Source organism: Delphinapterus leucas, chromosome 4 (assembly GCF_059928025.1).
Source record: "Delphinapterus leucas isolate spDelLeu-1000000601 "Yukka" chromosome 4, BTC_Dleu_Yukka2, whole genome shotgun sequence".
Lineage (NCBI taxonomy): Eukaryota > Metazoa > Chordata > Mammalia > Artiodactyla > Monodontidae > Delphinapterus > Delphinapterus leucas.
The window spans coordinates 143169748-143196994 of record NC_143132.1 but is presented as its reverse complement, the minus strand read 5'-3'; the positions used below and the strand labels follow the sequence as shown (position 1 = coordinate 143196994).

Sequence of the window (27247 nt, the reverse complement as noted above, 5' to 3'; positions counted from 1 at the left end):
TGTCTGTGTGGACTTTCGTTGCCACCCTGTGTTTGAAAGGCAGGATGAGACTAACAGGAAGAATGGGACTGACAGGGAGAGAGGATGGGAGGGAAGGACTCAAATGCTAAGAGATAAATGGATGCTAACTAACCAAACCTTCTAAATATGTAGTACAGAAATACCAGGATGCCCAAATCATTCAGTGGTAAAATTTATTGTAATTCCATCATCACCATGAAATTTCAACTTTATTTATTCTTCAAAGTCTTCCCCTCCAGTATCAAAGTCTATATCTTTACTTTTAAGGCATTTAACTAAAGGGGGAAATGACATCTTTGCACTTTTCAGGAAAATGAATGTAAGTTGGGGTTTGCTTGTACAATAAAAAAGATACTCAAGAATGCTGAAAGAATTAAAGTACTTCCTTTGAGGCTTGGGTTTCTACTGGAGAGTAATGAACTGGAGTTGAATGGGATAAGAAACTTATTCCTTGGTTCTACATTAAACGGAAAAAAGGCATATTTATAAAGATTGTGCACAACAAACAGGGGATTTGGGGTGAAGTTTTACAAAGCAAACATGTATTTAAAAATAATATTAGAAACTGAACACAGATCCAGTAAAATTATAAAGTTGTTGTATAGACAAGTCAGTTACTCTAAAGCTGGGGATTAAGGTTTTAGCTAATATCTTCCTTCTCGACGGTATAACTGGAAGCCCAGCTTTTGGTCTCAGGCCTCATCAGAGCTGGGCAGGAAAAAGGAAGAGGGGCTGAAATGCAGATCAGCTCAGTTCCTTGTTCCTAGAAGTGCTGATGAAAGACTGGATGGAAAAAGACACGGGAATAATTGCCTTTAATATTGTTTGGGAAGCATTTGATGCATGCCAGACCACAGCACTGCAGATTAAGGATGCTTGACTTAGGTAGATGTAAGGCGATAGTATTTGAGATCTTCTCTCGGTTTTTCTAAAAGGATGCTGAACCAACTCTGTAGGAGGAGCTATAAAGATTCATATCCTTTAAGTGGTGAATGATTCCCCAGATACCTGTGTTCCTGAAAGTTAAGGATGTGGAATATTCTGGTCTACTTTATTGCCATGATTAGCTGGATTTTCAGTATGTATTAAAGAGTCCTGATTTTCTGAAAATAGTATTAAAACAATCCAAGGATACATGGGCTTGGTGATGTTATTGAGAATACTCATCACTACTGACTAAACAGTGAGTGATTTCTTGATACAATTACCTCACTAAATCCTCACAATGATGCTACTATTTTTGCCATTTTACAAATGGGTTTTAGTCCAGGCTTGGTCAGTAATTAGCTAGATCTTGAATAAATTCCTTATTGTTTTTCCCCCTTTCCTTCTTATGTATAAACAGATTGACCTGCCTTAATTATGTTGCAAGGTTATAATTAAAACTAAATGATATGAAGAAATAAAGAGTCTGAGATAGCAAAATTTGGTGACATGTAGGTGAATAGAAGTATTGGTTAACAAAGAACTGCAGACAAAAGGAGAAAGAAATAAAATAATCAGAAATGATGAAAATATAGATATATGCTCATAAGAAATACTGCGCTTACAGGAATTCTGTTCATTAGTTGGGGTAAAATCATTTGAAAATATGTAAATGGTGATCTAAAAGCACTAAATAAATACCAAATGATGGTTGTGATGATTAATGAATTAAAGTCAAACCCGCATATTTCTAAAATGGTCACTACATGTGATACTGTCCCCACTGAGAACCAATGAACTGGAACTACCTAAATCAACAGAGTATAACCTTAAACATATAACATTGAGAAAAAAATGCCTTTTGAATATGCATGGGGTGTTTGGCATTGTCATAATAATTGGGGAGGCTTGCTGGTGGATAGTGGGTGAGGATGTTAGATGTTCAGACCTGGACAGGACTACACAGTGTAGGATTGCCCTTTATCTCACACAACTGTCAACCGTCCTTTTATGACTAAGGTAAATGCAGAGTAAACAGAAAGTTCAGTTGCATATCTTGTTTCTTTTGACCTTGTAGCTTTCTGAGGACTTCTTAGAGAGACCAAGTCAGTCAGAGTTATAGATTTATGGAGTAGCCTGTACTTCTAAGCCTTTGTGGTTATAGCAGCAGATAAGAAGTACGTGCAAACCACCTCCTAGATAGGCTCACAGTGAAATGACAGGTCAGAAGAAAGAGCATTCTATTTCTTTGGAACAGATATATCTTAGAGTTTCTGAAATTGTCCAGTACAAGGGGTCATGGATAATAGCGTTGTAATTTATTTTTTATTTTTAAAGTGAGAGAGTTATTAGTAGCAGAATAACCAATTAACAGTGGTTCTAATAATAGGAGCTTTATTATATCACTTGGCAGAGTCCAGAGGTGCAAAATTTCAGCTTCCTGCTCTGCCATCCGTGTCTTTCCTATATCTCTCTTAATAATTAAGGATGACTGCAGTAGTCACACACAACATATTGTTCCATTCACACATCACAGGGGGAAATGAAGGAATAGGGACACGAATATTTTTCCCTCACATGTCTCTCTTCTTTCATTCAGGGGAAAAGTGATTTCCAAGAAGCGCCACAGAAACAATCTATTTCTTAAAGGGCAGAATCAGTCACATACTCACCCCTGCTCCTGAAGCAGCTAAGGGGAAGGGAATTCCCCCTGGCTTAGAATACTCATCATTAATTCCCTGGGCCTGGGCATACCGTTGCCTGCACAAAATTGGGTTCTTTGGGTTGTTGGGGAAGTTTTACAACCAAGATTTCAGAGATTCAAACTATTAATTTCTTCATTCATGGAAAAAAAGAGAAGGAAGTTAGTATTCTTTCTCTAATTTTATGCTTCATTGCTATTAATAAAGAAAAGCAAGTTGAGTGGAATTTTTCAGAAAATGGCATCATGATTATAAACTCTTCAGAAACCTGATCTAACAACCAGGAGACCTGAGTCTGCCATCCATTAGTTATGGGGCTTTGGGCACTAGGGCTCAGTTTCTCACCTATAAAGTAAGAAAGATTGAATTAGATACATTACCAGTAGGTCACTTCTCATTTTAAGTTTGTAAGGCTTTGAATCAGCAGCTAAGTTATACATGATGGTTTTCAAACTAAAAGTAATCTTATAACCACTTTGTAACTTACAGCCAAGGCTTGTCCCTATTGGTCCTAAAGGACCAACGTGGCTTACAAACAATTTATCTGAAGAGGAAGAGTAGTTAGGAGAGATCAAGCTCACCATTCATATTTATATTCTGACAAGCATAATTACACTCAGATGCTTTCTTTATGGTGAACCTATCAGGGAAGATTGTTTTTGAGTCAGTCTTCCCAAAAGAGGGTCACTGAGTGGTCAGAGAAGAATACGCTGAGAGGTAAAAATAACTTTAGGAGATGCTGGATTAATCACAGTGAAACAGATTTCTTTATCACTGAATTTCTCAGAGGATTTATAATGCTAAAGTACATTATAAATCTCCTAAAGAGATATAGTACCTTCCAACTTTCATTTTGACTATGTATTTATTTTTCATGGAACATTTAATTTTTCCCCACTTAGAAGATAATCTCATTTGTATAGCCTTGTACAAATAACAAAATATTTTGAAAAACATCATTTATCTTGCTATATGAAAATATAACCTTCCCAAACCTCTTGTTAACCTACTTCTTAACAATTCTGAACCATTTGACTATAAGATGCCAACTTAGAGAATAGAATACACTATTCTATAAATAGAATATAAACAATGTTAAATATGCATATGGGTTTTATTGCACATATCAATTTAATAAATTTTAAATGGTATAAAAACACTGTCTTAGTATCATAAAAATACATTGTTAGAGGCAATACAATTTTTTATTCCTTATATTTTGATTTCTTTCTCAGTGATCATTTTTATGCCACCTTTGTGAAATATTTCATAGAATAAAAGTTCTGGGAAACATACTTTGAGAAAGGTTAGTTTAAATTATTTTTCCAAATATATTATAATAAAATGTAGAGGAGTTGAAACTCCTCTACATTTAGAAAAAAGAGCAGTAGGAAAACAGTAGGAAAGAGCAGAGAAGTTTTTAGTGCTTATAAAAATAAGTCAGTTAACTAGGGATTCCAGGCAGGAGTTATACTTAAACCGTTGGCAAACCCAAATACCAAATTATAAAGTCATCTTTGTAGAAGCTAAACTGCATGAAAACAGGAGTGGAGTTTCCATTCTTCTGTCATGGAACTAGTAAGAGATGGGTATTTTTTACCTAGAAAAACATCTTGCTGCCTGGAGCACAGTAGAAATGGCAATAAGAAAGAACAGCAGAAGATTTAGGGGCAACTCTCAGAGGGGCAAGCCAGACTCTATTAGTTTAGCAGGGGAAATCAGCCTAAAAGAAAGAAAAAAAAAACACCTTATATCTTTCTCACAGGTGTGAGTTCTCCTGAATATAAACAAGTCATCATCTGTCAATGAATAGGTAGCACCAAAAATGGCTTCCAAGCCCTAGAAATGTCCAATATCTAAGAACCAGGAAGAGCGGGAAATAAAGTTCCAAGATATAACCTTGGCTCTATGACAGAGTTGAAAAAAATAATAATGATAATAAATACTTGTTAAGCAGATACTCAGGCTTAGGTATGTTGAGTGATTGCTGAAGTTCATGAGAACTTTGACAAGGTCATGAGGAGCCTTTTTAGAGTCCTAATTTATGTTTGTCTTGGGTGGGTGGCAAAAGGCATCAAAGGTTAGCAAAGTAAAATGATATAAAACTAACAGAATGTAAATTGTTACAGCCACTATGGAGAACAGCATGAAGGTTCCTTAAAAAACTAAAAATAGAGCTACCGTAAGATCTAGCAATCCCACTCCTGGGCATATATCTAGAGAAAAACATGGTTCAAAAAGGATACATGCACCCCAATGTTCATTGCAGCACTGTTTACAATAGCCAAGACATGGAAGCAACCTGAGTGTCCACCAACAGATGAACGGATAAAAAAGATGTGGTATAGATATACAATGGAATATTAGTCATTAAAAAGATTGAAATAATGCCATTTGCAGCAACATGGATAGACCTGGAGATGGTCATACTAAGTGAAGTAAGTCAGACAGAGGAAGACAAATATCATATGGTATCGCGCTTACATGTGGAATCTAAAAAAAGTGATACAAATGAACTTATTTATAAAACAGAAACAGACTCACGGACTTAAGAGAATGAACTTATGGTTACCAGGAGGCAAGGGTGGGAGGGAGGGATAGCCTGGGAGCTTGGGATTGACATGTACACACTGCTATATTTAAAACAGATAACCAAGGACCCCCTGTAAAAAAAAAAAAGAATCTTATCAAAATAAATAAATAAATAAAAACAATGGACTGGCATATGGACACACCCCATTTGTCTACAATTTTCCCTTTCTTCTTTGTTAATTGAGGTATAATTGACATATAATATTATATTAGTTTCAGGTATACAACATAATGATTTGATATTTGTATATATTGTGAAATGATCACCACAAAAAATCTAGTTACCATCTGTCACCATCTGATTTTTCCTTGTGATAAGAACTTCTAAGATCTACTCTCTTAGCACCTTTCAAATATGCAGTACAGTATTATTGACTGTACTCACGATGCTGTACATTAGATCCCCATGACCTTTTAATTTTATAACTGAAAGTTTGTAACTCTTGACCCCTTCACACATTGTGCCCACCTCCCAATACTCCCTTCCTCTATGGCAACTACTGATCTGTTCTCTATCTATTGGTTTGGTTTTCCATAGTGCAATACCCTCAAGATCCAGCCATGTTTTTGCAAATAGCAATATCTCATTTTTCATGGCTGAGTAGTATTCCACTGTATAAACAGTTGCCCCTCGGTATTTGTAGGGGATTGGTTCCAGGGTCCCCAAGGATACCAAAATCTGCGGGTGCTCAAGTCTCATATAAAATGGCATAGTATTTGCATATAGCCTACACACATCCTCACATATACTTTAAATCATCTCTAGATTACTTACAATACCTAATATAAGGTAAATGCTGTGTAAATATTTGTAAGTACAATGTAAATGTGATGTAAACGGTTGCTGGTGTGTGACAAATTCAAATTCTGCTTCATGGAAAGTTCTAAAAACTTTTTTTCTTGTGTGTTTTCGATCCACAGTTGGGTGAATTTGCAGATGTGGAGCCCACAGATACGGAGGGTTGACTGTATACACAAACAACTTCTTTCATCCATTCATCCATCCATGGAAACTTAGGTTGTTTCTGTATCTTGGATATTGTAAATAATGCTGCAACGAACATAGAGGTACGTATATCTTTTTGAATTAGTCTTTTCGATTTCTTCAGATAAGTACCAAAGAAGTGGAATTGCTGGAATTTATAGTAGTTCTATTTCTAATTTTTTGAAGAAGCTCCATACTGGCTGCACCAATTTACATTTCCACCAACAGTTAATGAGGTTCCCTTTTCTCCACATCCTCACTAACACTTGTTATTTCTTGTCTTTTTGATAATAACCATCCTAACAAGTGTGGTTTTGATTTGCATTTCCCCGATGATTAGTGATGGAAAATGTCTGTTCACATCCTCTGCTCAATTTTTAATCAGATTGCTTGTTTTTCTATTATTGAGTTGTATGGGTTCTCCATATATTTTGGATATTAACCTCCTATTGATATATGATTTGCAAATATCTTCTCCCATTCATTAGGTCGCCCTTTTATTTTTTTTGATGGTTTCCTTCACTGTGCAGAAGTTTTTTGGTTTGATGTCATCCTACTTGTTTACTCTTGCTTTTGTTGCCCTTGACTTTGGTGTCTGATCCAAAAAATCTTTATCAAGACTGATGTCAAGGAGTTCATTGCCCATGTTTTCTTCTAAGAGTTTTATGGTTTCAGGTCTTACATTCAACTCTTTAATCAATTTGAGTTAATTTTTGTACATGATATAAGATAGTAGTCTATTTTCATTCTTTTGCATGTGGTTGTCAAGTTTTCCTAACACCATTTATTGAAGAGACTGTCCTTTGCGCATTGAATATTCTTGCCCTCTTTATTGAAAATTAATTGATCATATATGTGTGAGTTTATTTCTGGGCTCTCTATTCTGTTCCATTGATCTATGTGTCTGTCTTATTGATCTATGTGTGTTTTATAATGTTTTATACTGTTGATTACCATGGCTTTGTAATATAGTTTGAAATCTGGGCGCATTATATCTCTAGCTTTGTTCTTTTTACTCAAGATTGCTTTAGCTATTCAGGGTTTTTGTGGTTCTGTACACATTTTAGGATTGTACATTCTTTTCTGTGAAAAATGCCATTAGAATTTTGATAGGGGTTGTATTAATTCTGTAGATTGATTGGGCAATATGGACATTTAAACAATATTAAGTCTTCTGATCCTTGAGCATAGAATATCTTTTGATTTATTTGTGTCTTCAATTTCTTACATCAACGTCTCATAGATTTCAGTGTACAGGTCTTTTACCTCCTTGGTTAAATTTATTCCATGGTATTTTATTCTTTTCTATGCAATTGTAAGTAGAATTGTTTTCTTAATTTCTCTGATAGTTCACTGTTAGTGTATAAAAATGCAACAGGTTTTTGTAAATTGATTTTGTACCCCACAACCTTCCCAAATTATTAGTTCTAATAGTTTTTTGGTGGGGTCTTTAAGATTTTTCTATATATAAAATTATGTCATGTGCAAATAATGAAAGTTTTACATCTTCATTTCCAATTTGCATGACTTTTATTGCCTTTTCTTGCCTAATTGCTCTGGCTAGGACTTCTAATGTTATGTTGAAAAATAGCGGGTTTTCTTGTTTTGTTCCTGATCTTAGAGGAAAAGCTTTAGCTGACATACTATGATGGGCTTATCATATATGGCCTTTATTAGGTTGAGGTACATTCCCTCTATACCCACTTTGTTAAGAGTTTTTATCATAATGAATATTAGTTTTTTTCCAATGCCCTTTCTGCATCTGTTGTGACCATCATATGATTTTTATCCTTCATTTTGTTAACGGGGTGTATCACGGTGATTGTTTTTCAGATGTTGAATTGTTCTTACATCCCTGAAATAAATCCCACTTGGTCATGGTGTATGATCCTTATAATGTATTGTTGAATTTGCTTTGCTGATATTTTGTTGAGGATTTTTACATCTATGTTTGTAAGGAATATTCGTCTATAATTTTCTTTGTTTTGTGTGTGTGGTGCCCTGGTCTGTTTTGGTATCAGGGTAATGCTGGCCTCATAGAATGAGTTCAGTTTTTGGGAAGAGTTTGAGAAGAATACATATTAAATCTTCTTTGAGTGCTTGGTAGAATTCACCTGTGAAGCCATTTGGTCCTGGACTTTTGTTTGTTGGATGGTTTTTGATTACTGACTCAATCTCCTTACTAGTAAATTGTCTATTCAGGTTTTCTATTTCTTCATAATTCAGTCTTGGAAGATTGTATGTTTCTAGAAATTTACCCATTTCTTCGAGGTTAGCCAATTTTTTGGCATATAATTGTTCATAGTAGTCCCTTATGACCCTTTGTATTTCTTTAGTACCAGTTGTATCTTCTCCTGTTTCATTTCTGGTTTTATTTGAGTTTCTCTTCTTTTTTTCTTTTACTGAATCTAGCTAATTGTTTGTCAATTTTGCTTATCTTTTCAAAGACCCAGCTCCTAGTTATATTGATCTTTTCCATTGTCTTTTTAGTCTCTACTTCATTTATTTCTTCTCTAATGTTTATTATTTTCCTCCTTTTTCTAACATTGGGCTTTGTCTGTTTTTTTTTTAGTTTTTTGGGGGTGTAAACTTAGGTTGTTTATTTGAGATTCTTCTGTTTCTAGAGGTAAGCTCGAATCACTATGATCTTCCTTCCCTCTTGAAACTGTTTTTGTTGCATTCAATAGATTCTGGTACGTTGTATTTTCATTTTTATTTGTCTCAAGGTATTTTAAAATTTCACCTTTGATTGCCTCATTGACCCTTTTCTTGTTCAGTAGCATTTGTTTAATCTCCACATATTTGAGATTTTCCCAGTATTTTTCTTGTAATTGATTTCTAGTTTCATACCATGTGGTCAGAAGAAAAGGCTTCATATGACTTCAATCTTCTTTAATTTATTGAGACTTGTTAAGTGGCCTAACATATGATCTCTCCTGGAAAATATTGCATGTGCACTTGAGAAGAATGTGTATTCTGCTACTTTGGGATGGAATGTTCTGTATATATGTATTCATTGCCTCTGATCTAATGTGTTAAGGCCAATACTTCCTTATTGATTTTCTTCTGAATGATCTATCCATTGATGTATGTGGGATATTAAAGTTCCCTAGTATTATCGTATTGCTGTCTATTTCTCCCTTTAGGTCTGTTAATATTTGCTTTGTATATTTAGGTGCTTCTATGTTGGGTGCATAAATAATTACAAAATGTTATATTGTCTTGTTGGATTTATCCCTTTCTCATTATGTAATACCTGTCTTTGCCTCTTATTACCATCTTTGTTTTATTTTATATATATATATTTTTTAAATTTATTTTTTAATTTATTATTTATTTTTGGCAGTGTTGGGTCTTTGTTGCTGTGCACAGACTTTTTCTCTAGTTGTGGCAAGTGGGGGCCACTCTTCATTGAGGTGTGCAGGCTTCTCATTGCGGTGGCTTCTCCTGTTGTGGAGCACAGGCTCCAGGTGTGCAGGCTTCAGTAGCTGTGGTGCATGGGCTTAGCTGCTCTGCAGCATGTGGGATCCTCCTGGACCAGGACGCGAACCTGTGTCTCCTGCATTGGCAAGCGCATTCTTAACCACTGTGCTACCAGGGAAGCCCACCATCTTTGTTTTAAGGTCTATTTTATCTGAGTATAGATACCCCAACTTTCTTTTGGTTTCCATTTGTGTGAAACTTTTCCAGCCCTTCACTTTCAGTCTGTGTGTGTTCTTACATCTAAAGTGAGTTTCTTATAGGCAGCATGTAGATGGGTCTTGTTTGTCTATCCATTCAGCCACTCTATGTCTTTTGATTTAATCCATGAACATGTAAAGTAATTATTGACAGGTATGTACTTATTGCTGTTTTGTTAATTGATTTTTGACTGTTTTGTAGTTCTCTGTTTTTTTCTTCTTCTCTTGCTCTCCTCCCATGTGCTTTGGTGGTTTTCTTTGCTGTTATGGTTAGATTCCTTTCTCATTATCTATTGGGTATCTACTACAGGCTTTTGCTTTGTGATTACCACAATACTCACATATGACAGCCTATATATAAATAACAGCCTATTTTAAGTTGATAGCAAGGTAAGTTTGAGTACATTCTAAAACTCTATATTTTTACTACCCCTCCATGTTTTCTCTTTTTGATGTCATAATTTACATCTTTTTATTTTGTGTATTCCTTAATTATTGTACATATAGCTACTTTTACTACTTTTATCTTTTAACCTTCATAACAGCTTTATAAATGCCTAAATACTACCTTTACTATAAACATTTACCTTTACTGATAAAATTTTTACTTTCATTTTTTTGGTTACTAATTAGTACCTTTAGAGGTCCCTTTAACATTTCTTATAAAATCATTTTAGTGGTGTGAACTTTAGCTTGTGCTTGTCTGGAAAATGGTTTTTCTCTCCTTTGATTCTGGATGACAATCTCACTGGGTAGATTACTCTTGGTTGGAAGTTTTCCCCTTTCAGCACTTTGAATATATTGTGCTACTCCCCTCTGGCCTGCGAAGTTTCTCCTGAAAAATCTGCTTATAATCTTATGGGGCTGTGCACCATGTGCACACGTCATTTTACTCTTGCTGCTTTTAACATTCTCTCTTTAACTTTTGACATTTTAATTATAATGTGCCTTGGTATGGATCTTTTGGGGTTCATCTTTTTGGAATTCTCTGCATCTGAATCTGGATGTCTGTTTCCTTCCCCAGTTAATAAAGTTTTTCGCCATTATTTCTTCAAATAAGTTTTTTGCCATTATTTCTTCAAATAAGTTTTTTGCCCCTTTCTCTTTTTCTTCTCCTTCTGAACCCTCTATAATGCAAATGTTATTTTGCTTGGTGTTGTCCCACAGATCGTTTAAGCTACTTCCACTTATTTATTTATTTATTTAGGTATAGTTGCTTTACAGTGTTGTGTTAATTTCTGCTGTATAATGAAGTGAATCAGCTATATGTATACCTATATCCCCTCCCTCTTGGACCTCCCTGCCCAACCCCCCCATCCCACCCATCTAGGTCATCACAGAGCACCGAGCTGAGCTCCCTGGGCTATACAGCAGGTTTCTACTAGCTATCAATTTTACACATGGTAGTGTGTATATGCCAATCCTAATCTCCCAATTCGTCCCACTCCCCTTCCCTCCATGTCCACATGTTCGTTTTCTATGTCTGCATCTCTACTCCTGCCCTGCAAATAGGTTCATCTGTACCATTTTTCTAGATTCCACATATATGTGCTAATATATGATATTTGTTTTTCTTTCTGACTTACATCATTCTGTATGACAGACTCTAGGTCCATCCACATCTCTACAAATGACCCAATTTCATTCCTTTTTATGGCTGAGTAATATTCCATTGTATATATGTACCACATCTTCTTTATCTGTTCATCTGTTGATGGACATTTAGGTTGCTTCCACGTCCTGGCTATTGTAAATAGTGCTGCAATTCTTTTTTTTTTTTCTTTCTTTCTTTTTTGCTCTTCTCTTTGGGTGAGTTCCACTACCCTGTCTTCCAGATCACTGATTCTTTCTCCTGCTTCAATTAGTCTGCTGTTGAATCCCTCTAGTGTATTTTCCAGTTCAACTATTATATTCTTCAGTCATGTGCCTTCTTACATTTTCTATCTCTGTTAAAGTTCTCACTATGTTTTTCCATTCTTTTCTGAGTTTGGTGAGGATCTTCATGACCATTCTTTTGAACTCTTGGCCTAGTTGATTACTATTTCTATTTCACTAAGGTTTTTTTTTCCTGGGTTTTTATCTTGTTCTTTCGTTTGGAACATATTCCTGTTTCCTCATTTTGCCTGACTCTCTGTGTTTGTTTCTATGCATTCTCCTTTCAGTCCTGAAGGCCTTTGTAGGAGATGAACCTTGTTGTTCAACCTTGCCCTGGCTCTTGGTTGTCTCTAGAACCTTTGTGATTGTCTAAGCAGCCTGATTGGCTCTTGATAGGCCCCAGTTGTTGAGGGTGTGCCAATAGCTGTCAATGTTCCAAAGGGAGGATCTCAGTCAGTACCTAGTTTCAGGCTGATTGGAAGTCAGATCCTCAGGCAGCAGCTTTTAAAGTATGCAAATATATACAGTCCTCTGAGACTTCAGTTGTAAACCCTACAGGCCTCTAGACCAGGCAATTTGGAGGTGTCCCCCTGGTGACAATTGCAAAAATCAGGGTTCCAGGTGTGTCCATAAGCTCTTTGAGCTGTAGTATGGCCAAGGAAGAGCACAGAGAAGGCATCCCCAGCTTGTGTTCCCTGAGGGCACCTTCTTAGTCCCTAGATGTGTAGTAAACCTGAAGCCTGCCCTTCAGGCTGAAGCTCTAGGACAAGAAAATAGACCTTTCTTCACAGGAAAATCTGGAGCGTGTTCAGTGTGCTGTCTGTGCTATGCCCTAGGGGTGACGGCCTGCCGAGAACTGTCTCTCTGGTTGTTTCAGCCCCATGGGGCCCAGAAACACAAGTTTCCCTGGCCACCAGAGCCAGGCTATCAAGGAGTATGCACCAGTGGCTTTAGTGGGGTGGGGTATGCCCATCAACACTAGCTACATAGAAGGAGCACAAAACTGGCACCCACTAGCCCCTCAGTCTCTGGAGAGAGCCCCCACCAGCTTCTGCCCCTCCAGCAGACACATTAATATTAGCTAACACACCTCCTTCACATATGGTCTAGGCACTTTTCAAACTGCTGCTTGCACACTTGGTCCCAGGGTGAGTAAGTCTGTGAGTGAGCCCTTTAAGAGTGGAATCTCTGTTCCCTACAGCCCTTGGATACTTCTGGATGTAAGCCCCATTGGCTTTCAAAGTCAGATGTTTGAAGGGCTTGTCTCCCAGGTGCAGGTCTCAAGGGTTGGGGTCCTGATGTTGGGCATGAACCCCCTCACTCCTCAGGAAGAAGTTCCATACGTGTGAGATCCTTCCAGTCGTGGGTTGCCACACAAGTAGTGGGGTTTTTGGTGAGACCGAATCTTTGCCTCTCCTACCTTCTTCACGTGGTCCTTTTATCCTTTGTTGTGAAGGATCTGTTCAGCTAGTTTTCAGGTCTTTTTCAGAGGAAATTGTTCCATATACAGCTGTGTATTTGCTGTTTCCACGGGAGGAGGTGAGTTCAGGCTTTTCCTACACTGCCATCTTGAAAGGCCTCTTGTACAGTTTTCATTTTAAATTCTTTTTCAAACTGGAATGTTGTTACTTGCCATTTAACTGTGATTTAATATCCCTTATGGTTATACTTTTCCAATAAAGAATAGTTTAAGTTAAAAAAAAGGTTAAAGATAAGTTTCCTTGAGTTTGCAGCCTTACCAAGCTACCTAACTAGACAACATTGCCATCTAGTGGCCTAAATATACTACAGCCATCACCTTTGGGGTGGGAGTTGGGGTCCTAGCATAGGTCTGAGGGGTGTGTCCAGGAAGTGCAATGTTAACAGTGATGCCAAAGTCACATCAAGAACATACAAACTCTTCCAGAGCAAACACGTGAGACCTTCAGTTGGAGAATCCAAAGCTGTACCAGCTCCACAGAGAAAAAAGTACCACTGCCATTGAAACAATCTTTTGATCTGCCTCACTTATTTATTTCCTTTTCTTTGAACTTTTAGGGTCCATTTTTTCATTCCCTTGTTCACCTACTGCTTGAAAACATTTTCCAAACATTCTCTCATCTTTATGAAAAGGATGTTACCCTACATCGCCATGACCAGGTAAAGACGCAGGAATCAGATTGCTAATGGTGGTCAGGAACTCCACATGGGGGTCAGTCTGCACCTTCATGGAGAACTAGAATGAGTAAGCAAGAGCTGGGCTTTGGTCTAAACAAGACGATGCTTTAAGAGACAGGAAAATAGGAGAAGACTTACAAGCATGGAGCAGATGCAGCTTCAACTGAGATTCCAAATATTCTAGAGATAAATATTCTTAGCAAACATCCCTTGGGGCCTCTCCTTTCGTTAAAATCAGATACTCAGGGTTTCTCCTGATTGACTAGAAGGTTTATGTAATCCGTTGCTTCTGCAACTAGGCCACCTATGGCAACCACCATCAACTGCCGGAAAAGCACGACGGGCATGAAGAAACATGCCCAAGACGGGACCATTATCAGAACACCACTGATAGGTTCTTGCCAATCCTCATCTCTGACCCTGTACAGGTAAGATCATAATAGAATTTGAGAGTACAAACAAAACAGCCATTGTCTTTTTCAACCCACTTTTGATGAAATAAGGATAGAAACAAAAAACATCGGTTTATATCTGTTTGAACAAAGGAACAGTAAGAAAGCTGGAAGAGGCAATTTTCAGAAATCCAAATATGTGCTTCTCCAAAATTTGCATCAGAGGCTGAGTCATGCCCATGCAAATGGATCTTAGTTCAAATTCATGTTAGAAAAATCTGGAACACACTTACTTCCCCTATGCAAATCTCCTAGGAAAACAGCCGTGGGTTCTTACCTATAATAAAAAGAATCTCCACTGCAATGTCACTGACTGTTGTGCTCCGAGTTGTCGATAGGTCATCATTGCCAATAAAGCAAACGTTGTAAGGTACGGTCACGGCAACATAAAACGTCGCCAATAGAATAAGCCAGTCCCAGCCGGCTTTGAAAGTGCTAAAATGCAAAAGTATGAATTTGGACTTTTTTGCATCAGAAACTTTATACTCCGGAAATGCTGGTTTATCTACAAAAACATTCTGTGGATAAAGACAAAAAGGAGAGAAGGGAGAAACACAACATTAGAAATAAGGAACACACAGCCTTAAACACATGGGGAGAATTATTTATACATACAATGTCAATACGCCTTTATTTTTTTTTGAATTTTAGAATTTTATTTATTTTTTTATACAGCAGGTTCTTATTAGTTATCCACTTTATACTTATTAGTGTATATATGTCAATCCCAATCTCCCAACAATGTCAATACATCTTACAAGTGACTTTTAGAAGTTGGTGATGCAAAAAGTAGACTTTTAAGTATGTTAAAATCGGGCAGAGATCTTTGTTATAAGTGACAGGAATATGCAGAGTGTAGTCACCAGTGTTAATAAGTGACTAATCCAGATTTTGTTCATGAAGAATTAAAAGATCGCTACCTAAAATGTCACCTAGAAACATCCAAAGTTGCAAGTATAAGCCTACATACATTATAAACACAAAGATACAGTTATGTTCCTACTGTCATGGGGACATTCCATATACTTATAGTTTTGAGGTGACAGTCATTATCTAAAGAATATTTGGGGCCTGAAATACTTCTAATAGCAGCAAAGGTACCATTTTTTTTTTTCTCAAAAGGTTAGAGCTATATGATCAATTCAATTGTAAATAGCTGTTAACATGTCTTTCAAACTATAAGCAGGTTGTGCTGACTACTTGCATTTTGTATTATGGTTGTTGGTGACGTTTCCAGCTGGGAACCCAAATCTCATAACCTTGATGGACATAGATTTATTCTGGCACTGGCTAGCCCTTGTTAAGAGGGCAAAGCAAGAAACAGTTACTTAACAGTTATTATTCAAGTCATGGGAGGAGAAAGGCAATGTTCACTGTGCCGCTGATTAAATGCAGAAGAATAGCTGGAGTTTTTATAACTGCAAAAGCACTTCACTTTGAAAGCAGTCCAAATTGAGGAACAATTCTCTTTATTGCTGTGAGACAAAGGGAGGCCCAACAATAGCATGTGTGGCAATTTGACAGCCTATGACCAGATACTTGCAGACCTTGCTTTGACCTCAATTAATGAGAAATACAAGATAGGTAATGGAAACTTAAATTTGAAAGTTATGTTGAATGAGCAGAACAGTTCAAAGTTCTTGAATACCTGTTACTTGCAGGTCGCAGTGTGTTTTCTTGTTTCCGGCACTGAAGGAAGGGCAAATTAATGTGGTATGTCCAGGGATTCCTAAAGTACTTGGAATCAGGAGCACAAGCTCTTTAGTGGAGACCCTCAGTGCCCAAATATTTCTGCTCCCTTAATATGAATGCCTCTCCTATCCTGCATCTCTCCTTGGTAGGCATTTACAACACATGTTGCTACTTCCTGTTTATAATCTCACTCATCCCACAGGGCACCTCATAAAGCCAGGATTTTGTGGTGAGGGACGGCCTGCTTCACTCCTTCCAGATGGTTCTTTGATGCCCATCTGCCACCGTGTCTATGCTCCATTCAACTCCCTGACGTGACCTGCCTCCTTTGCCTCATTCTCTGGTTTCTAGGAACAGGTTCCAAAGGTGGATTATGACACAAAACTGAGGAAGGAAGAAGAAAGTAACCCCTGTTGGGCCTCTCATCAAAGCTGAGGTTGGTGCATCGGAGAAGAGAGAATTGGGGTCCATAAGTATAAATCTCAAGGTTGACAAGCACTTCTACTTACAATAGGACATGATGGATTCCAATACGATTTTTTTTCAAATATTTACTGCGATAACACATAACCAAAAGCCATGGAAGAATATCTCAATTTTTATCCAAATAAGTCTTTTTCTATCATGTTACAGAAATGAAATGTTTACTTCATTTGAGGGAGAAGCCAGCTCTAGGAGTGAAGGCTGGGAAAACTCAAGAAGTAAAGTATTTTTTTATTGAATTATGTTGATTATATGAAGCATTAGTGATGCTGATGAAAAAGGTCAGCAATGTAATAGTTATCTCCACAAATCAGAAAATAAATCACACTATTTCATTTTTATAGGCTACTTAAAATATATGATTTAAGTTATTTTAAAATATACTGAGAATCCAATACATCTCAGATTAGACTTAAATTTTAAAAGGTTTTTCATTCAAATTCTGCATACATCCTGACACAATCACCTGAGTGAAGAAAAGAGATGTCCTTCTCCTCCTGCTTCTCTATTTGTAAAGTTTTATCAAAACCCTTTTGAATGGAAGAAAATTTCTAACAATTGGAAAGTGTGCTTTTAGCAAGTAAGGGGGAAAAGACATATTATTTATAATCCTGAAACCTATGAAGTTTGCCTAAAGAATAATACGACCAACTATCCTCGATGTTAGTTATATATATTATTTATTAATTTTCAAGCCTATTGTTTAGTACCAATGGTGTTTGAGTAGTTTAACCTCTACCCTATGTATTACTGAAACAGAGTAGTCAAGGCCAAAGCCTAATCAAGGTGACTGTTTCCTAAACTATTTTTGCAACATGTCTTTGAAATTAACATCCAAATGAACAAAGGGATGGGAAAATGTTTCTACAGTCATTACGCTGAGTAATTGCAAGGTAGCATATGCCTTTGATGACTACCAGCCCGGTACCCTGTTGGTAATATGCGGGCATCTAAAGCACTGTCCCTTCAAGCTCCCAAGGCTCCCGTGTGATCTTTGGGTTGAAGACATTTGCATCATCCCAATGTCATGTAATAGACAGAGTAACAAATCAAGGAAACCAGAAATTAAAAACCTTTTCCAAGAGGTACCATGTGGCAAAGTTAGAGCCAGGATTAAAGGGTGTTACATCCTGATTCTCAGAGCTTGCTAATTTGTTCTGAGTTGAATCATACATTCCTATTCCACAGAATTGTATGAGAGAAGCAGCAAGGTAGGGGCAGAAGCACCGTGGCTTTGAGTCAGAAGATTCATGGATGGGTCCCACATCTCCTGGTTCTACTTTTGAGATCTCAAATAAGTTGTTCTTTTCCATCTTTTAATTGGAACGAATAAAAATCATATCTAGTAATGGCTTGCTGTAAGGATCACATGATATGATAACAGCAAAAAGAATTTGTAAATAGCAAAGAGCTACAAAAACATTAAGAAGTCTTTTTTGGGCGCACATGAATGTTAATATATCCAGAATTCCCCAAAGACTGATTGTCTAGCCAGTAAACCATTCAGATCATTGTTTCCTCTTCCCTCTTCTCTCTTTCTGTTGTCTTTTAGTCATTCTGCCCTGTTCTCCTTGAAAAGAGATGGTGAACAAGGCCAGTCCTGATTCCACATTTCTTTTTCAGAAATAAGATGTTACCTGTATTGTCAGATTCACTGTGCTGATTTGACACCTTTCCTTACCATGTATTATTTTAATGCTCCACCCTGATATTTCTACTTCTTAAATAAATGCAATTTAGCAAATTAGCCAAGGGGTGGGAGTTATGATTTTTTAAATAAGATTTTTAAGTACTGTCTGTACTTTGTTGAATCAAAAGGGGAAAAACAGCATGTTCTGTGAATGCATTTTTAAGCTCACTAATACTTGGTACATTTAAATGACTCTGGACTAAATGCTAGAAGAGTGTCATCTTTCAGCATTACAGAGTCTCAGGCTAATATTTGTTTAGGTGTTTTGCTGGCTGGCTTGCACAGAATCAACCCCAGGTGTGGTTACCTTTGTTTCTTCCTAGGACTTGTTTACTGTTACTAAGGCTGACTTGGTAACTGAAGGCAGGTATAACGAGGAACCAGGGGAAGGATTCAGAGATATAGTGGTGTGCATGGTTTGAAGTCTATCCCTGGACTCTCAGGAAACCAATGTGACATACGGGTGTCCCTAGAAAATCTTTATATTAAGCCAAGACAAACTAAACAGAATGTGACTCTTACAGCAGCGCATGGCAGATCAGCACCAGCATGGGTGATGATCCTGGAGCACAAACAGATGCAAATAGCTTGTCTGGTTTCCAGAGGGGAATCACACTGAAGCACAACCAGGTTGGCAGCCCTTTCATATGAGATCGTGCTCTACACCTGGGCTCGTGCATCTCTGCTCACTAAAATCAGGTAAGCGGATACTTTGTGTTTCTGATGCATGACTGCTTTAGCAAAGCGTCCGAATTTCAGATTAGGTAGTCTCAAGCTCTCTGTGTACAATGAGATGCCAAAGACTCTCCTGTGTCCTTTACTCCCAGAATCTCGGGATCTGAGATCAATTCCAAAACAGCAATGGTTGTTTGATATGACTTTTTCTAAAGTCATTGGCAAGTTAGACCCTGAGTCTTGATGTCTGTTGCCCACAGTCACACATATCCCCAAAGTTCTATGTTCTGGAGATTCCGCAAGGCAGATTAATGACACTACCATCATTTGAAAAATCATCTTTGAATATTTACAACCAAACAGACAGAGTTCTGGATCTCCGAGTGAAGTCTCTTAGTTCTCAGAACCAATGATAAAATTAGCTGTGAAATCCTGGAGGACGTGTGTCACTTAAAACTCTACAGAGTCACCTTTTACAGGCACAGTTGACAGATAACCACCAGGTTTCAGAGAGGAGCCCTACCATAATTTACTAAGAGTGCGACTTTAAAAAAGCCCATATAATATATGGCATGTCACTTCAAACCCAGTTCCAAGGTGTGAAATTTCCAACTCTGTGTTGCATAAAATGTAAATTTTCCAAATAAAGTAATGACTTTGATTTGTTCATGGCCCCCCTGGATGAAAGCATCCAGTGAAATTAGATAAAGTGCAAAACAGATGGAGCTAAAATTAAATTTGAGAAATTTAAACCAACAAACTATGGATGTGTAATATAACTTGTTCATAAAATGTAACCAGTCCCATTTGCAGTGTCCCTAGTACCATATTGTACTGAAATAATATTCTATGCTGTGATAACACTATGATTAATCATTTTTATTACAGAAATGCCTCGTGACTGCTGACCTTTTCCAGTTTGTTTTTCATAGGAAAGCACAAGCCAAAGTGGAAAAATAATCTAGCAAAGCCAATAAATGCATAATTGGAGGCTTTCTTTTGTGAATCAAACACTGCCACCAAGGGAAAGTCTAGCATTCACTGTGTACACACACACCACCTACATTATTTATTTTCAATTTGTTCTTTTCTCTTCTTTGCAGGTGGCCAGAGATGTGATAAAGGACCGCTCGGCTCCGTCTCCGGGCTGAATCAAAGTGGGTCCCTGTTCTTGATCTCCCTTTGGCTTTGTCTGGGGGAAAATAAAACTCATTAAGCATCAATGAATGTATCATTTGACCCCAAGAATGTCATTTTGGCAGTTCCTTCTTAAGAGCACACAGTACATGTCTTTCAACACCTAAAATTATTTGCTGGCTCCTAATGACATTTAATGGAATTTTAGTTCCTTACAATTTATTTATTTTTATCATCATATTAACATCATTATTTTTAAAAATTAAAGTAAAACATACAAGAGCACAGAGAAACTTTCAAACAGTTCAGGAAAGCATTAAGCAAAAAACTCTTACTCCTTCCTTCCTGCCGTTCCACGTTCATATCCCTAATTCTACTTTCAACCTTTCTTTCTCAATTTTTTCCAGAAAAATATCTAATACATAGGCTATATCCACATTTATATTTATTTCTTTGCATAAATGGAAGTTTGCAATAAAAACTATTTATATTTTACTTTTTCCACATCAAAGTAATGTAAATCATTTCTAATTTGCACATTATAGTTCTCTGCCATTCTTTTTTACAGCTAAGAGTGTACCATGTTAAGGATATAACTAGTCTTATTTCCTTTACTATTTCCCTATCATGAACATTTAGTTTGTCCAGGATTTTTAAAAAATCTGTGTAGATAATCCTGCAATGAAAATTCTTAAATGCACAGAGCTGTGCATTGGTATGCCAAGATATTCAGTAAATAAATGACTAGGAGTGGATATGTACATTACAAATTTTGGTATACATATTCCAAATTTAATTCCAGCAACTTACACTCCCAGCAACATTGAGTGGATGTGTCTGCTTTACCACAGACATCAAAATTATGAAATATAAAATAAGAGTAGCCTAACATTTTAATAGCTGAAAGATGCCATAACATTGTTTGAAGTTGCATTTTTAAAATGATGAGTGTGGATAAACATTCACTTAAATATTATTGTCCAATTGCATTTATTCTTATGAAGTCTATTCGTATTATTTTTGTCAATTTTGAAATTAAGTTGGTACTTTCTATTTATTTGCATGAGCTCTTTGTATATTAGTTACCATTTTCTTATCACACATGCTGTTGACAATGATCCCCTTTTGTTACTTGACCTTGGATTTTTATTTATGCTGTATAAAAATTTTACATTTTTTATGTTGTCAGACTTATCATCTATAAATTTTTGGTGTCTAGACTTTATGTCCTGCATAACCAAACTGTCTTCACTCAAAAATTATTTTTAAAAAATCTATGTCTGCTTTCTTCCAACATGTTTATGTCTTCATTTTTTAATTTTAAACATTTAAATTTTTAATCCAGTTGGACTCTATTTTAGTAAAATTAGGTAAGAATTCGGCTATTTTCTTTTCTTTCCAAAGGCCTACTGCCAAAGAGAAATATATAAATTGACTCTATGAAATGAAGAAACATTTAGTGTTTATTTGGTCAGTTGGTGAACATATATTTTTATGCTTAATAAATTCTATATATATGACAATAATTGCAAAATATAAAAATTAAAAACTTTTTATCTAAGCTTCATCATCAAGCCTCTGTAGTACTTTGAAGGCTGTTTGATTCCTCTTCATAAAAATGATTTGGTTTGGTTGCTACACTGGGGAAACCATGTAACTATTATTGATGGCCAGTGTGTGCCAGGCCCTGTTCTAGATCCTCAGTATTAACCGATTTCAATTAATCTTCATAAATACTCAGTGAGATAAGCATTATTATCCTCCATTTACAGAGGAGAAAACTGAAAGGTCTAATATCGTGTCACATGACCACATGGCTAGTTAGGAGTAGAGCCAGTCTGTGAAGCCAGATTGGTCTAAATTCTCTACTTCCACATGTAGCCCAAGTCCTTTAATGACTTAAATCAATGTTCAAATGCTGCTTGGTGTTAAGTGTCACATAGATGAATGTGTCATAATCAGTGCCCCTCTCAGCCTGATCTCCAGGTGTTTCAAGGCCTTTAATTCCCGCCCCCCATTCTCAGTCCACACTGGGATGTTTTTAATGACCAGAAAATAGGATGCTTTTATTCATGGCAAAAGTCTAATCTGATGTTACATGTTTTTTCATTGCTCATCTTTTGCTTCAAACTTTGAAAGAATGTTTAAAATAGAATATATTACTATAGACCTGAATCAATAAAAACAGATTAACAAAAAAACACAACGTAGAAGATCAAAAGGAGTACTTTTTTTTTGGAAACTCGATTGAACAAAGCACATTTTATTGTACTACTAAAAGTTAAGGTTACGTCTTCATGTGTTAGGTTTTTTTGGTCTGCATAGAAGTCTTATAAGTAGCATCTGAAAATGTAATAATTAATCGATCAGGATGTAATTTTTACATATATTTAAATTGGAAAACTGCCAGAGTTTTAAGATAGTGTCTACAGGAATGTGGTAGGAAAGGCCAGCAGGCTGCTTATGCAGTGTCTGTCGGTATGAAAATGATGGATGGAATTACAGTGCTAACTACAAAATGGACCAGATTAGAGATTTATGACAGTCAATAAGCCAAATCCCTTCTCTGTGGAGAAATCTAATTATGGGTGAGATATTCCAAATCAAACAACAGGACTTTTATAATCTTAAAAAATAATCCCTCAAAGGGAAATATCAGAGAAATGTATGTGTCTTGGTCTTGGCTCTAAGTGGAAGGGAAAAAGAAAAGGTTTCCTTGAAAAGTTTTAATCATGATTTAACCCTCATGCAAGATTGGGATTGAAAATCATTCCACTTAGGTGATCGAAAATCTCCCAGGCAAAGGAATGAATTTAAAATGGTCCTGGGTTGGTAGCTCCCAAATGAAAAAAAAAAAAAATCAAAAATAGCATTGGGAACAACTCACTTAAAAAAAAAATAGTCTTGACAGTGAAACTCATAATTTTCATATAAATACAAACACATAAAATATACATATGAAATACATTTGAAACACAAGTGTGTTTGTGTGTATAACTAGAAACAAGCCAAATGTCCATAAACAAAAAAGAAATGCATAAATGGTTGTATAGTTATGACATAGGATGTTAAAATTCCATTAAACTAGACTTAGTGAGAATAATTGGAAAATGAATGAAATGGTGCCCCTACCTGTTGGCACAGAAAGATGTCAAAAACACAATGCTAAGTACAAAAGCAACAAAGATGAGCACTGACAACATGGCAACATTTTTATAATATTCACACACATGCAAAACTAAGTAATATACCAACTAGGGAAATGTATGTGCTACAAAACCACCCATAATCATATGGCTACAGCAAATTGCAGAGACTGGAAAATGTAGTCTCTAGCTGGGTTACCATGTACCTTACTAAATGGAATTAGTAAACTTATGTTTTGTTAAGCTGGATTTGGGGTGTATGGGGATTTTTAAGAATATTTTCATATTATATGTATTACAGATATTATATATTTGAATGTAAAAAATATTTCACAACAAATAACGGACAAAACTAAAGTGGAATTGGACCATGTAGCAGTGGGACCTGACCAGATTCCTTAGAGACGGGGCAGTTAGGGGTGAGGCATCAATTGCTTAAGATGAATGACTCAGGGTTAAAACCTGAAGGAGGAAGAGTTATTCATAAAATGAGAGGTGGCAGAGAGAAGAACATTCCTGAGAGCAAATAAAAGGTGTGAGAACCTTGGTCAGAAGGGAGCTCAGTGTCTTGGAAGAACTCAAAGAAGTCCTGGAGGGTTGGGATATAGAGAATGGGAAGAAGAGAAGAAAAAGGGAAAGTAGAAGGTAGGCAGAAGCCCACTTCACTTTTCCTCAGACTATGTCAGCCACACTGAACTGTAGACAAAGCTGGGGAATACAGTCTCTAGTTGGGCAGCCATGTGCCCTGTTAAATCATAGTCCTGTATGAACGGGTCTCTCAGACACAGGATAAACCTGTATGGTCACCTCCATAACTATGGCTTGCTCTAAGAGAAAACCAAATAAGAGTCAACCAGAAGGATATACAAGTGAAAGAAATAAATGAAAAGGAAAAGAAAGTTTAGAAAATATATGATCAATAAAACCAAAGGAAGATAAAAGTGTTAAACTTCTGGCAATTGTATTCAAGGAAAAATAGAGACAACATCAACGTTAAGATTTTTAAAAGGACCATAAATTAAGACGACTTTTTAAATGATGAGATTACTTTGTGCAAGAATCTATCAGCATAGTTTTCTAGATTAAATGAATACTTTGGGGAGGGTAGTTAATTCCCAAAATAGGTCCCCAAAGTGGTAAAAATCTTGAGTACCAATAACCATGGAAGGAAGTAGAGAAAGAGACCATTTCGTTCATACTGTTTATCACCCCCACTAAAGGCTATTTCAGATGGTTTTAAAGGTCAGGGTTATCAAGCCTGAAAGGAACAAGTAATTTTTTTTATTGAAGTATAATTGATTTACAATGTTTCAGTTGTGCAGCAAAGTGATTCATACATATATATAAAATATATCTTTTTTAGGTTCTTTTCCATGATAGGTTATTACAAGATATTAAATGTTTCCTGTGCTATACAGTAGGTCCTTATTGTTTATCTATTTTTTATATAGTAGTGTGTATCTGTTAATCCCGAATTCCCAATTTATCCCTCCCCCCACTTCCCCTTTGGTAATCTTAAGTTTGTTTCCTACGTTTGTGAGTCTATTTTTGTTTTGTAAGTAAGTTTATTTGTATCCTTTTTAAAATTCCACATATAAGTGATATCATATGATATTTGTCTTTCTCTTACTTCACTTAGCACGATAATCTCTAGGTCCATCCATGTTGCTGCAAATGGCATTATTTCATTCTTTTTTATGACTGAGTAATATTCCATAATATATTACACCACATCTTCTTTATTCATTCATCTGTTGATGGACATTTAGGTTGCTTCGTGTCTTGACTATTATAAATAGTGCTGTTACGAACATTGTGGTCCACATATCTTTTCAAATTAGAATTTTCGTCTTTTCCAGATATATACCCAAGAGTGAGATTGCTGGATCATACAGTAACTCTATTTTTAGTTTTTTAAGAACCTCCATACTGTTCTCCATAGTGGTCGCACCAATTTACGTTCCCACCAACAGTGTAGGAGGAGGAACAAATAATTCTTTTAAAGCTTTGGAGAACAAAAAAGCCTGAAAATTTCTGAATTCAATCTACAAGTCCAGAAAAGTCTGATACCAAAACTAGGTGAGTATAATACAAAAAGATAACCATATACTTCTTTGAATATACATGCTAAAATCCTAAACAATACATTAGTAAACTGAATATAGAAGTGTATTAAAAGAAAATGTACCATGCTTATTGGGATTTATTCCAAGGATGGTTCCATTTTAGGAAATCATTATATAATTCATTGGATTTATAAAGAAGAAAACCCATGTCATTATCTCAGTAAACATTGATTTTTTAAACATAACTGCATAAATATTCTTTTTAAAAAAATAACTTTGTAATAAGCAAGCTATAGAAGGAAGGAATTTTCTTTAACTTGATAGAAAATATCAATGAGTAACCAAGGGAAAACTCATATTTAATGAGGTGACGTTAGAAGCTTCATAGTTTCTGCAACTTATAAAATGACAAAAATTTCCCCCCAAAATGGAAAATGAAGTCAATGTAAACCCGTTATGGAAGTTTTTGAAAATAAAGAAAAATAAAGAAATAAAGAATGCCTGGTTGTTTTCAATAACGATTTCATGCATCTCCTTCTAAATTTTTACTGCATTTATTGTTTTACTAACTCATTTGCAACTACATAACATATATACAATTATTCCTTGAATATTAAAAAATAACACATGTACATTTTACAAAATTTAGAAGTGTAAACAATATAAAGCAGAAAATGAATCTCTTTCATAATACCACCTCCCAGAAATAATTTAACATTTTGGTGAATTTATTTTGTTCTAGGATTTCTTTCTTTTCTTTTTTTCACATCACTGAACTCGTATCATGTAACTAATCTTAAATATAATTAACACAGAATAATCACAGATTTTTAGATATGGAAAAATATCTGCCAAAAGACATGGGACTGGATGGTAGCTTTACTTGATTAAGAAAAATGTCTGTAACTCAGTTCATTCAATATGGATTATATATATATAGTATATATACATATTATATAGATAAAATTATTTTCAAAATGTATAGAATATTCTTTTAAAGGTTGCAATGCAAATGGTCATTTGCTCATGAACTAAGCCTTGCTTCTGTGATGGGAAATGAAAACGTTGAATGATTCTGCTGGCAGAATTGTAGTGATGCTGTGCTACACAACCAGATGCCCCCTCAGAATTAAAAGGGTTAAGTCTCGGGCTTCCCTGGTGGTGCAGTGGTTGGGAGTCTGCCTACCAGTGCAGGGAACACGGGTTCGAGTCCTGGTCTGGGAGGATCCCACATGCAGTGGAGCGTCTAGGCCCTTGTGCTGCAATTACTGAGCCTGCGCTCTAGAGCCTGCGAGCCACAACTACTGAGCCTGCGTGCCACAACTACTGAAGTCCGTGAACCTAGAGCCCATGGTCCGCATCATGGGGGGCCACTGCAATGAGAAGTCCGCGCACCACAGAGAAGAGTGGTCTCCGCTCGCCGCAACTAGAGAGAGCCCGCGTGCAGCAGCGAAGACCCAATGCAGTCAAAAATAAATAAATTTTTAAAAAAAAAGGGTTAAGTCTGCGGTGGCTGGGAGTATGCCGGCCCAGAGCCCTCACCTCTTAGCCCTCAGTCCTTTCTGGCATTGCCTTCAGCTGAAGGAAGTGACCTTGATCAAGATCATGCCCCTTTCCCAGTGCAGCCTGCATTCAATGATGGGTCAATATGGGTGTGTAACAGGAGGTCCCCCTGTCCAACCCTGAAGGACACACAGCTTTAGCTGGTGGTGTACCTGGAGTGGGCAAAGTATCTTGTTGCAACTTCATTGCAGCCCAATTTCTTCCTCTGCTCCTTCCTTCCTTCTCTCCTGTTATACAAGTGTTGAGCGTAAGAGGATTGCCTAAAAACTTCCCACAATCTCCATCTCAGACCTGCTTCCCAGAGATCCTGACCTGCATCAACAGTGTTGCAGCTTTACCCTTGTTCACATGGTCTGAATAAACACAGCTGGTTGGTGTTTAAGTGGTGATTACCCGCTGAACTGTG

General features: G+C 36.6%; 1 protein-coding gene across 1 annotated transcript in view; it reads right to left on the bottom strand.

Moving 5' to 3' along the window:
• The window catches only part of KCNH8 (potassium voltage-gated channel subfamily H member 8), a 384197-nt gene that overhangs the window by 154847 nt on the left and 202103 nt on the right, over positions 1-27247 (bottom strand). Inside the window, exons 4-5 of the mRNA XM_089911194.1 lie at positions 19994-20121; positions 14667-14907 (exon numbers count right to left, since the gene is read on the bottom strand). Coding sequence (XP_089767320.1) covers positions 14667-14907; positions 19994-20121 — 369 coding nt within the window. The remainder of the gene's footprint in view (positions 1-14666; positions 14908-19993; positions 20122-27247) is intronic.